This window comes from Carex rostrata, chromosome 2 (genome assembly GCF_964058835.1).
Source record: "Carex rostrata chromosome 2, lpCarRost1.2, whole genome shotgun sequence".
In the NCBI taxonomy this organism is placed as follows: Eukaryota; Viridiplantae; Streptophyta; class Magnoliopsida; order Poales; family Cyperaceae; genus Carex; species Carex rostrata.
Genome location: NC_135919.1, coordinates 4,889,911 through 4,903,687, shown reverse-complemented (window position 1 = coordinate 4,903,687; position 13,777 = coordinate 4,889,911). Strand labels below are relative to the sequence as shown.

The 13,777-nt window shown below is 32.1% G+C and overlaps 1 protein-coding gene across 2 annotated transcripts in view; it reads left to right on the top strand.

Moving 5' to 3' along the window:
- Window positions 1–12,345, top strand: part of LOC144570174 (protein neprosin-like) — a 29,906-nt gene extending 17,561 nt beyond the window's left edge. Inside the window, exons 1-5 of one of the 2 annotated variants that reach the window (XM_078320414.1) lie at window positions 9,907–9,962; window positions 10,454–10,636; window positions 10,999–11,052; window positions 11,351–11,506; window positions 11,860–12,345. In XM_078320414.1, the coding sequence (XP_078176540.1) occupies window positions 9,909–9,962; window positions 10,454–10,636; window positions 10,999–11,052; window positions 11,351–11,506; window positions 11,860–12,255 (843 nt within the window). In that variant the 5' untranslated portion in view covers window positions 9,907–9,908 and the 3' untranslated portion in view covers window positions 12,256–12,345. Of the gene's footprint in view, window positions 1–9,906; window positions 9,963–10,453; window positions 10,637–10,998; window positions 11,053–11,350; window positions 11,507–11,859 lie in introns of those variants that run through there. The other variant, XM_078320415.1, reaches the window with a different exon arrangement.
- The last annotated feature ends 1,432 nt before the right edge of the window (window positions 12,346–13,777 follow it).

Sequence of the window (13,777 nt, the reverse complement as noted above, 5' to 3'; positions counted from 1 at the left end):
ATACTAAACCAATGCGGAATAATCTAGTGGTGTTGCGATTGGATCTGATTTGGATCGATGCTAAATGCAGAATTTCAAATGCGTATTGTCTGCCACATATGTATATGGTCACCTATTAAACATCTTCATGTAGGTACATGTAAAATCCACCTGTAATTATTTTTGTTTTGTTTTTTTAATGAAATATTAATATGTTGTTATCTACATCCTCAAAAAACAAAACAAAACAAAATAAAACAAAAAGAAAAAAAGAAAAGAAATTAAATCATTCTCCCTCTCAAGTAAAGGTGGCTGAAAATATATTATGGTGGATGTGTGCATTCATATTCTCATTATGCATCTAGGTACAGTTTTTTTTAATCTTATTGAGAAGTTGCACAAAATTATCTCGTGTGAAATGTATGGCATTTGTATAAATATTCTAAATGCATGAAAGCCCGTCATGGAAACTTTTTTTTTTTTTTTTGAAAAGTTACTTTTCTGGAAGTTCTCTTTTTAATCCGCATTTTGTATATAAATGTTATGGATATTGAAATTAGTATCATTTTAATTAATATTTGACACTATAAATAATTATATTATTTTTCATGTCTACATCCGCAATAACTTAAATGCTAAAAATGATACTATTATAGATGAAAAATATCATTTTTTGTTCGATGAATATTAAAAGTAAGACAAATAGACAATTCATCTCAGAGTAAATGTTTGAAGGATCAAAATGTTATTTTCAAACGGCTGAGTACAGTTTTCATAAGATCCATTCGGCCATTTTTATTAATACCCTTAACAAAAAACTTAATTTTAAAAATATCATTTTGTACTGTTTTTTGTCAAAACTACCCCGACCGCCAGGTCCACGGGCGGCCCAAAAATCCAACCAAACCGCCCGTGGCTGGGGCGCCCCACGGGCTTTTTTTTTTTTTTTTAGAGATCTTAGTATTTTGATTTAAATAATTTTGTGAAGAAAAAGTTTTCTTGTTTAGAGTGTGTATGTCAAAAAATAAGACAATAGTTGATTTGAAGTATATTTTAAAGAACTAAATTATTGATTTGATTCCTTAAAATTTATGTGCATACCAAAATCATTAACCATAGACAATAGTTGATATGCAATACAAACTCAAAAAGATCGAATCAATTAGAAAGTGTCTAAAGAAATCAAATTCAAAATTCAAAAAAATTTCATGCCATTAAAAAAAATTCATCTTTCAGATTATTTACAAAATAATTAATACATTTCTATAATAAAAACTTTTACCATAGATTTTGGTTACAAAAAATTATTAAATAAAAAAACGATTGTACTTAAAAAAAAAAAAAAAAAACACTTGCACACATAGTTTATAGGTGATTTGATTCGAAGAGGAAAAAATATGAATAATTATAGTCATTTTTGCACTCCAGTTTTTCTTTTGTCCTTGTAACTACAATAGAAGAAGGTTATATTATGGTCTCCACTAATTTTATGGTCTTCTTTTTCAGTCACTGCATTAGTTTATGCGTCAACTTTCATAGGTATAAATACTTGAGAAATAAGAGATAAATACTTGCAAAGAAAGATATTAATATTTTCGTGCGTAACTTGATATGATGATCCTCTCTTTTCAGTCCTCCAATAGTCTCCTCGTCAACATTCCTCTAATGAAGTAGTGGGGATTAATACAAGGACTAAACTGCAAAAGTGATTGCACTAGTATGTAGAGCATTCAAAAATACACAGAATTGATATAAATTTCAACTTATTTGGATTTTTCTATAGTTAGTTATGAATTTTCAAAGTTTAATTTTCGAAAAAACTTTAAACAGCCATAACTTTGGCTAGGAAAGTCAGATTTACGCGTATGAGCACTTTTCGGAAAGGGGAGGACGAGACGGATTCGATTTTGCCTTGATGGTACTGTCGTATCGGAAGCATCAGAATTTCAAAAAAATGTCGTTTAGTGCCTCAAAAATCCAGTTTAAGTTTTCGTTCGACGGTAGGCATTAAAAAACAGCGATTTTCAAACCATCTTAATAAATAGTAAAAAAATTCAAAAAAAATGTAAAATTTGTCTCCAAGCATATTTTAATATAGATTAAACATCTAACGGTTTAGATCAGATATTTGGACTTCGAAACTAGAGATATGAGCACAAATTAAAATGCCCCGTTTAATTCACGAAGTAGCGTAGCCTTACTCTACATGTATATATATGTATATGTACATATTTATACATATATACATATATTATAAAAAAAATTGTATATATGTATATATGTATATGTGTATGTGTATATGTATATGTACATATTTATACATATATACATATATTATAAAAAAAATTGTATATATGTATATATGTATATGTGTATGTGTATATGTATATGTGTACGTGTATATATGTATATGTATATGTATATATGTATATGTGTATGTTTATATGTTTATATGTATATGTGTATATGTGTATATATGTATATGTGTATGTGTATGTGTATGTGTATGTGTATATATTATACATATATTATAAAAATCGGAAAAAAAAAAAAAAAAAAAGAGATCAACAAGCTGTCAGAACTTAAAAATTTTTGAATAAAAGTCAAGTCCTTAATTAGTGTTATATTTAGACTTGTGATATCCAACTGACAAATAAAATCAAAGTTCACCAAAAAAAATAAAAATCATAGTTATAAAGAGTTACGACATCACTTCATAAATATATCAAATGTTTTATTTTTTTGGCATACACTCTAAACAAGAAAAAAATTTCTTCACAAAATTATTTAAATCAAAATACGAAAATCTCTAAAAAAAAAAAAAAAAAACAGCCCGTGGGGCGCCCCAGCCACGGGCGGTTTGGTTGGATTTTTGGGCCGCCCGTGCGCCTGGCGGTCGGGGTAGTTTTGACAAAAAACGGTACAAAATGACATTTTTAAAATTAAGTTTTTTGTTAAAGGTATTAATCAAAATGGCCGAGATCCATTTCACGACGCTGGCTTGGAGACGAAATCTTAAAATTGCTGAAGTAAAAATGGGCTTTGTCAAGTGCCGGAAGAAAAATGGGCTTAAATTTGTCAATACATCGATTAAATTGATATCACCCGAACAGAACAGCTGAACCTGAAGTACCATGATATTTGGTTAGAGATCGATGGTGACCGTCCGATGTGGTACAGGAAGCGAGCACAAGTATTATGATCGATCGAACGGTGATAATCTTAACTCAAGTATTATGTAACCTGAGAGTATAAAGCATTATTTTTGCCCTGTTGTCACGCACATACCCTCCAATCAGGACTGATCATGTGATAAGATTTCTTTCTCAAGACTGATCATGTGATATATAAGATTTCTTTCTCAGGTATTTTGTCAAACATCTTTCGTTCATTCTCCAAGCTCCCGACATGATATGTTAACGGATTGCGGATCAGATTATGCAAAATTAATTCTTGTTTTATTTTTTTTGGAAGACGTACTTGCATATATTCTCTTAAAAAACTGTAAAATTATATATTTCTCTCCTCAAATTCAATAATTAAGTTTTTATCATCTGAAATTTTAATAACTCACATATTTACTCAATTTTAATGTTTGCACAAAGCAGGTAGACTGACCACTAGCTGTTGTGCCATCGACCCAATTATTAATTGGATAAATACGTGAGTTATTAAAAAAATTATTGGTAAATACATAATTTTATAGTTTTTGAGTGGTATATCTGAAATTCTTTCACAAATTAATTCTTTTGAAGCAGGTTGTTAATTTTGATATAACGAGGGAAGAACAAAAATTGGTGGCGACTTTTGTTTGTTCCCATTAAGTTATTTCTTCATCTCTTTCGTCGACCCAGGTAAAAACCTTGAAAGTAACAACAAAAGGCAAAAAGAATACAAACAAAAAGAAAAACACAAAAGACAGTTTACAAGACAAATTATGCTAGTTTAAACATTGCTTAGCCGATTATTAAACAAAATCCACCATACAATCTCAATTATATCAGCAGATTAAAAAAAGAAAAAAAAAGTTATACAAAAAAGACTCTCATTTTGTCAAAATCCAAAATTGCATTTTTCAACCATTCATTATTCATTAACAATACTACAACATCTAAATAATTAAAATTAGCAAAACTACTCATTCTACTCCAACTTCATCAAGCCAAGCAACAACCTGTTCAATATCGGGTCCCAATTTCGGGTTTCCTTCATAACTTGATCATCAGTCAACTCTGCCCTCTAAGTGGCTATATATGTGCCACACTAAACTTAGACAAAATGGTAAGCTTGCTTAGTGAAGCGGGTATGGACCTGTTAAGGTTATTCAAATAAAGATTCATAACCTCCAAGTTCTCCTTGTCCGCTATAGAGTTAGGTATATGACCCGTTAACCCATTATGACTCAAATCTAAAACATGCATGAAGCAATTTCAGATTTCCAAATTCAGGCCATATCGACCCGTTAAGCCCGTATATTGTTTAAGTTGAGAGAAGGGGCCATATCAGTTTTGGATTTGAGCATAAAATATTAAACAATAGTTTTCAAACACTTACTGTAGACACCATTGATGAATTCGAACAACACATCAGGCAGCTGTTTGTAGAAGAATCTAGCTGTACCAAGGAGTGACACCTCATTCGAGAGAAAATTTGAACTGAAAAGCAAAATCAAGCATTGAAACTACAAGAATAAAAAATTTGCTGAAATTTAAAAAAAATTCTCTTTCTAGGAAGGTAGATCTCGACACATGTAAGTACCTCTTTTACAAACTAAACAAAACAAAAGCAAAGAAACTTTAAATCATACAAAATTACATGTTTTAATTTATCATGTATGGTCACGTCTTTTGTGTCAAAGTTTTAGAAGAAAACATGTTTCGAATCAGGGTCAGGTGAGTTAACAGACCCGGTATCTGTTTCTTGCCAGTCTAGTTGATTGGTCTCATCTTTTCTTGACAAGTGTAAAAGAACAATTTTTAAAAGAAGTACCATACTATCTACACCTACAGGTAAGCTGATTGTTACTCCAAGTACACTTCTCTTTAAAGTATTAGGCTTCCTGCTTTGCTGTAAAAATTTATATTTAAACTGATATTAGAATTAATATAGTTATTAATATTATCACTTTCGAAACTTTTTTAAGTATAGTAGTTCAAAAAACAATTACTCATACTTGTACCAAACCAGGTACAAATAACATATGAAAAATATACCAGAAATTAAAACACCGCTACACATAAAAGAACCACTAAATCTATTTCTCATTAACCATTCAAGCTTCCATACCAGAACATTATGTACCAGTCTAGTGGTTCTGGTACGGATTTTAGACTCAAGAGACAACAACTTTTATGAAGTTGACTTTTCTAAGATAATCATCAAATGTATAATCAAGAAAAGGAGAATCTTGTCTGATGATGCTATAGCGGCCAAAGTACAAGACTATATCACCGCTGACCGAATGGCAGGGGCGCACTGTTGGCAAAGTGGTGATGGATGGAACTTGGAAGCATTATTGACTCACCTGTCAAAGGGTTGAGGAGGGAAGGCTCGCAGTGTTGGTCAAGCACCATTAGCCAACCGTATTGTGAGCCAATGAAAAGCTTTTCATGTAGAAATGGTTCGTCAAATTCGAACTGGACTTTATCGGGGATGCTATACAGTGTAAAGCCTGCACTGTTCTTTGTACTGTTGTGGTTGCACGCAGTAAGTAGATATGGTGTGTGTGTTGCATAATTTGAATTCGCATCCTCTGAGATACCTCATATGGTGCGTGACGTTTTGGAAAATCTCAACAGTCCAACTACGTTCTACACAAATCTCAAAGCTCAAATAAAACTTGCCCCCTATGCTATCTCCGAATAGGAACTGGACACGTCGGTCACGCAAAATATGAGATATCTCAGAGGATACGCACTCGCATAATTTTCCATGGATCGGAGACCAAAAACCTCAAGGTACGTGAACGTAGCTAGTAGAGACTAGGGTTTTGTTTTGTTGAGAACTAAGGTTAACTATATATATGTCGCGCTTCTATCTTCTTGAAGGAAAATGGAAGGCATACTCTTAAATATTGGCTCAATTATAGGCTAGCAAAAATAACTACCTCAGCTTATATATAGTAACGACTAAAATTGGTCCGTATCGAGATATATATGATAGAGTAAAGATGTTGCCCCCTTGAATTTGTCCCCTATCTGTCCCTCTAACAATTTTCCTTTTTTGTTCTCTCACGTGGTCAAAACCCACCCTCTTCAATCTTCAATCTTCTCACGTGGCGAGGAGAGCGTGGTGCACCGTCGAGATCCGGCGAGGAAAGTGTGGTGCACCGTCGAGATCTGACGAGGAGAGCATGGTGCACCGTCAAGATTCGGCGGGGAGAGCGTGGTACACCATTGGAGGGGGTCCATGCTAGCCCAGCGAAGGTTGTCACAATGCAACATATAAATACTTCATTAGTTAGATATGAATACTTCAGTTGTTAGATATGCGTACTTCATGTTACATATGAATACTTCTTGGAAGAGGTGGGATGAGAGAGATGAATCTGACTTTGAATTTTGAATTGTATAAATTATTTCGAACATGTATGAATACTTCGTAATCATCAGTATGAATAATTCTTTAGTTAGATATGAATACTTCATTGTTTTAGATATGCATACTAGTCTGTTGAGAATATTTCTTGGTCCCAATCTGGGCAGGTGTGAATATTATTAGTGTCAGATGTGAATATTGTTAGTGTCATGTGTGAATACTTTATTAGTTAGATATGAATAGTTATATATATGAATATTTCATTTGTTATATATTGAGTACTTCATTAGTTAGATATGAATACTTCATTAGTTAGATATGAATACTTCATTTGTTAGATATGCATACTTCATGTTAGATATGAATACTTCTTGGAAGAGGTGGGTGAGAGGGATGAATTTGACAATGAATTTTGAATTGTATAAATTATTTTGAACATGTATGAATACTTCGTAATCGTCAGTATGAATACTTCTTGGAAGAGGTGGGGTGAAAGATGAATCTGACTTTGAATTTTGAATTGTATAAATTATTTCAAACATGTATGAATACTTCATAATCGTCAGTATGAATACTTCATTTGTTTAGATATGAATACTTCTATATTTAGATATGAATAATATATAGTTTCGCTGTAGTGGTCCCCAATCTTGGCAAATGTCGCTTTCAGACGATTGTGGTCCCCAATCCAGGCTGTCACAAGACGTCAGCGGTCCCCCTGGTTGTTACTGGTCCCCTCCAGCTTGTGTTTACATATGACAAATGGTTCTGATAATAAGTATGAATACTATAAATTCGTAGGTATGAATATTATATGTTTTGACTATTAATAAGATAGCATTAATCTTGCTCTTTGATGGTAGTTAGTACGTTTTAACTATTTTTTTTGTCTTTTAGTGCGGGGGACAGATAGGGAACTGAAGTAGGGGGACTGTTAGTCGATCCCTATATGATAAACTATATTATGTACTTTAATTAATCAGATTATAGTACATAACACCTTCCGTTTAGCAATAAATAGTATTTTTTATTTTGGTGCAACATAATTTGATCTCATCTACTAAGAAAAGCATCTTTTAATAATTCCGAAATAGTTGAATGTTTAATTAATTCTGTGCTGGTAAGACACAATTTGATTTCAGCTTTAACTGTCAATTCACCACTTAATTTTTGGAAATATAAATCTCGTTTATATCTATGCGCTATATCTATGCGCTAGAAGGATAAAACCGGATCAAGTGAGAAGGCGGATTTACTTTTCTTGTTATATGTATTTACTTTTTAAAGCTGCATCTTACTAACATACTTAGTTAACAAACTAGTATCATACACGTGCGTTGCAACGGGGACATACTATAAGAAACAAATATATCAATGAAAATAATAATTATCTAAAAATTAAAACACATGTTAATAGAAAATTTATATGATTATGTATTTTTAATTAACTTTAATCGTGATCTCTGATAACAATTTGATGATGTGGTGATTCTTTATTTTTAAGTACCAATGATATCAAATAATAGCTCGATTTGAATCTAATATCAAATATCATACAACAATTCAATATCAACATATAATATGATATCAAATAATAGCTCGATTCGAATATAATATCAAATATCATACAACAATTCAATATCAACATATAATATGATATCAAAAAACATAAATAAAAAGTGTTATCGTTTGTATGTATATGATGTATACACACACACACACACATTATAAGAAAAATATATATTCACACACATGTTCCAATTTATATTCTTCTTTGTTTCCAATTTAGAATACACACACACACATACACACATTGATATATTATATATTGGAAATATATTCTAAATTGCCCACACCAATATGTATAGAAACAAAAAAAAAATAAGGAAATTAAAAAAAATGATTTCCATTGTGATTCGTATAGAAACGAAGAAGTAAGGAAACAATAAATAAGAAAATGAAATGTGGAGTCTTCTCAATTGAAGAGGAAAAAATATGGAAATAAAGGAATAAGGAAACAAATAAATATATAGCTATATTTCAGAATTTGTTCATTTTAAATTGTAACGTACCGTGTGGCAGCACATGTGGTGGGTATGTTTTTAACTAAATTTAGACTTTTATACATAAAAGAGATGCATTTAATCAAAAGAAGACAAATTATGTAATTGGAGAGCTGAGATCAAATCCGAAGTTTCATCTCTCAATCGTAACCGTTGGCGGATCGGACACCCAACGTGCATAATAATAGAATGGAGATTTATGTTCAAAGAAAGGATCAAAATTTAAACGGGACAAGAAATGGATATTGATTGATTTTAGGATGCTTTTACCATAAAGACTCTAAGACAGATTATTTCTAAAATATTTGACCAAATATAAAAATTAGGAATTGAGTAGACAATTTTGTCATGGGTCCACATCCTAGGAAATTTACAATTATATTTAATTCTGCATAAAGATAATTGATAGTTAACCCAAAAGTTTTGGAGTAGTTTTACTTAGTTTGTTCGAGAACAACCAAAAACGGAGGAAGTCGGCTGAGCAGGCGCCTCATACTTCTCAGTTCTCACTGTGCCACAGTCCCTATGTTGCAGCTATGAGCTGTATTTCGTCATTGGCCTCACAAAAGGTAATTGATCAATCAAGGTAAATTGATTGATCAAGATATAGAAATATATACTGTAAATTAATTGGGGATTGAATAAGAAATAATTTCTGATACACAAAAAGATTGTGCTTTTATTTCTTGCCTATTCAAGCCCTCCAGCTTGTGAAGTATATAAATTGATTAATCAAGATATAGAAATTGTCTTGAGATGCAAATTAATTAAATAAGAGATATCAAAGGATTTGATGAAGCATGGTTTTCACTTTTCAGCCTATAAATAAAGGTTGTTGCTTCATGAATCAGGGCATCGAAATATACAAGCAATCCCCTCCTCCAAATAGCCAAGCCCCTTATCTATTTTATTTTTATATTACAACAACCTATACCCAGATCAGTGGACGTGCTTTCTGGTGTATCAAGGTATCCAGCCAATTAAGTAACACAAATTTCCAAAGGTATTTCTCTCAAATTCAAAATAAGAGTATAAGATTATGCTGGTACAAGGTGATTGGCTATGTGTGCCACATCATCCTGTCCGTTACAAGCATAGGCCAAAGCTCTACTGGAGGTTATCCACTATGCAAATAAGAATGTATTGTTGGTTGTGGCTTGTGGGTGCATGCCAGCCGTGCAGCAAAGCCAATCTCAGTTTTCTTCCTAAAAATAAGAAAGGGTTGTTATATATGTTTATGCTTAATTTGGGTTCATTCGTTCAATTCTAGAATCTTCTTATAAAAGCACAATCTTTTTGTGTTTCAGAAATTATTATTCTTATCGATCAATGGCTTCAATGAGGATGTTAGTTTTTGTCACCATGATTTATTGTCTTTTTAAGGTACGTAACATGAATATTATTTTTTTTATTTTGAGACCCGCCAACAGAAACTCATGTTTTGTCCTCTAAATGAAAGTCTGATTCTTTATTAACATAGCTTATTTTATCATAATTAAATATGAAATATATCAGTTTTGTATAGTACAGTTAATACCCAGTGAAAGATTTGGCCAAAGGTCTCCACTATTAATTTTATAGACTGGAAAATATGTTTCTTCTTCAGAAAAAAAAAAAAGAAAAAAAAAAGAAAGACTAAGGTTCCTCTCCCACTCTCCGTCTTAGTAAATAATTGGATCTTATGATTTATATATTGCAGTGCCCACTACAAAAGAAAAACGATAAATTATAAAAAAGACATCAATAAATTAATAAATTAAATTCCTGTGCTGGTTTACTAATAGGATCTGATCTTGTGGAATGATTATGTTTTTAATCTTGAAATGTCATAACAAAAATATGACATCTTACAAGTAAAACTCTTGATCCTACAGGTAGGTTGTAATGCTGTAAGCATTGAAGCAGGTTTCTACAGTAGAGCTACAATGTGGCATGGAGTAAAAGCAAGATTTGGTATTTGGGAGATACCAGATGTTCAAAATAATTCAAATTCCGGGTCTTACATAGCAGCATTCAATAATTCTCCATGGATGGAAAAAATCGCAGCTGGATTTCATGTATGTCATTGCATTTTGCTCTTCATTCTTTCTTTCAGATACCATCCATCTGTTAAGAAATTGACGCAAGGCGTATAATGCATTTAAATTAGTAATAAAAAGTCATGCAAACACTAAGCAATGACTAAGAAATTCTAGTCCAATTATACAAGTATGATATATATTCTAGTCCTTAAATTTAACAAAACCAACCAGTGACTAAGAAATTACAAATTTCATTTGCTTTATTATTGTGTATTAACTTTGACTAATTCCGAGTTTCTTATTAACTTTGACTAATTCCGAGTTTCTTATTAACTTTGATTAATTCGAAGTTTCTAACCCATAGCAACTCCGTTCTGTTGAACAAATTTATTTGGCAGGTACATCCTAGTCTTTATGGTGATAATAAGTTGCATTTCTTTACACACTGGATTGTAAGTATTATTACGAAAGTTGTTTTCTTTATTTACTGGATTGTAAAGCACTGGAAAAAAGACACTAGCTAGCTAGTATGCAAATGGTATTGTATAGCTCAAGTGATAAGCTCATACAGGTCATGCAGTCAATTTCCATGGCCATGGCCATGGCCTACGGGCACCAATATGCGAAGTGAGACTGATTAACCGTCTTCTTTTAATAGAAAAAAAATAACAAATCAACTATGGGTTCACATTGGTAATTTAGACCAAGCTCTCAAATTAATATGTAATCCATAATTTATCTCTGTTACAGAGTATAATAAACCAATTACCAGCAGGCTGCTTCAATGAATTATGCCCAGGTTTCGTAGTAGCTGATGGTAACAATCTTTATCCGGGACAATCCATTGATCCTCCATTTTCAACTTACGGCCAAGAAGAGATACAAATTATACTCAGAATAAAAAAGGTTTGCTATGCTACCTCCTAAACTAAAGAAATAATTAAACATGTGTAATTCGATCAATCCATAATAGTCTTGTTACTATCTGCCATACTAAGTATAGATAAAATAGAAGTACAATATATAAGACTATTAGGTTTGTTTCAACTCGTACATGCATAGTCTGCATTGCAATGATTTAGGATTAATTCTTGATGTTAATTTCAAATGTTTATCTTAATAACTACTTATTTTTCCCTTGATTCAACAAAAGTATTTGCATGACCATTATCATTGGAATCAAATGTATACCGGAATTAAAATTAACATCGGAATCAGAAGTACATAAATCGATATGAACTTCTTTATTGGAAGTGTAGGACGAAAGAACTGGAGATTGGTCATTATACAGAGAAGATAAAGGGGGGCCTATCGGTGGAATGACATTGCTAGGTTGGTGGCCAAAGACACTCTTCAACTCTCTGTCAAACCAAGCAGATGCAATTGAATGGACAGGATTTGCCACCTACGACAACAATGTAAGAAGACCTCCGATGGGCAGTGGGCATTTCGCCAATGAGCTCAATAATAGAGCAGCTTCCTTCAGTGATTGCTTTGGATTTGATAAAGATGGTAATGGTTTTGAGGATAAAAATTATAATCCTATTGCCATAGCAGACAAACCAGGTTGTTATAGTGTCTCTGAATGGTACCATACTAAGCATAATGCACAACGCCACTTTTTTTATGGTGGACCAGGCGGTTGCACTCAGTAAAAATGAGAAGGTAATTCGCATAAATTATAAATAATGGACTTCGTTTGTGTTAGTATAATTAATGTATAATAAACATTAATTGCACCATCATACCTTAATTGAATCTACAATCTTTATTTATATGCACCATTTTTTTTCCATTAGTTGGTATTTTTATCTTTATAAAATGAGAGTGTAATTTGTATGTCCTTAAATTGTACCTTTGTCGTTCTATAATAACTCTGAATTTTACCTATTTTGTTTCAGGCAAAATCTAAAATTTTAGCCGAGGTAATACTGTTAGAAAAATTAAGCCTAAAAAGGATATTAATTGAAATAAGAGTTTAGAGACCGATTTTTTTTAAAATACCCATTTAATAAATAAATTAAATTAAAATGTCCAGATCTGAACAGAAATTTTAAAAATACCCAAACCGCGGATTTTTTCCGCGCTCCGGAATTTTTATTCCGGGCCGCGGAAAAAATTCGCGCCCCGAAAAAAAAAAAAAAAATTAATATTTGAGCCCGAGCGCGGATATTATCCGCGGGCCGGATTTAAAAAAAAAAAATTTTTTTTTTTTTTAGTTTGGAGAAAAAAATTTATTTTTTTGGTCCAACTTTACACCTCTGGTTAACATATCAAAACACCTTCAAAAATCATGAAAATTAACCGACATGCATTCTTGACTTCATAGAATAAGACTGTAAAGTTTCATACAAAATCTCAAAACAGATTGTGAGATATCGGCTGTCAAAAATTGCCCGAACTGCTGAAGGAGTGCTTCTGACCCCAACTTTGCACATCTGATTAACATAGCAAAACAACTTCAAAAATCATGAAAATTTGCCGACATGCATTCTTGACTTCATAAAATAAGACTGTGAAGTTTCATACAAAAAATCAAAACAGATCGTGAGATATCGGCTCTCAAAAATTGCCCGAACGTTAGAAGGAGTGCTTCTGACCCCAACTTTGCACATCTGATTAACATACCAAAACAACTTCAAAAATCATGAAAATTTTCCGACATGCATTCTTGACTTCATAAAATAAGACTGTGAAGTTTCATACAAAAACTCAAAACAGATCGTGAGATATCGGCTCTCAAAAATTGCCCGAACTGCTGAAGGAGTGCTTCTGAGCCAAACTTTTTTTGAGAGCAGTTCGGGCAATTTTTGAGAGCCGATATCTCACGATCTGTTTTGAGTTTTTGTATAAAACTTCACAGTATTATTTTATGAAGTCAAGAATGCATGTCGGAAAATTTTCATGATTTTTGAAGTTGTTTTGGTATGTTAATCAGATGTGCAAAGTTGGGGTCAGAAGCACTCCTTCAGCAGTTCGGGCAATTTTTGACAGCCGATATCTCACAATCTGTTTTGAGATTTTGTATGAAACTTTACAGTCTTATTCTATGAAGTCAAGAATGCATGTTGATAAATTTCCATGATTTTTGAAGGTGTTTTGATATGTTAACCAGAGGTGTAAAGTTGGACCAAAAAAATAATTTTTTTTCTCCAAACTAAAAAATAAAAAATAAAA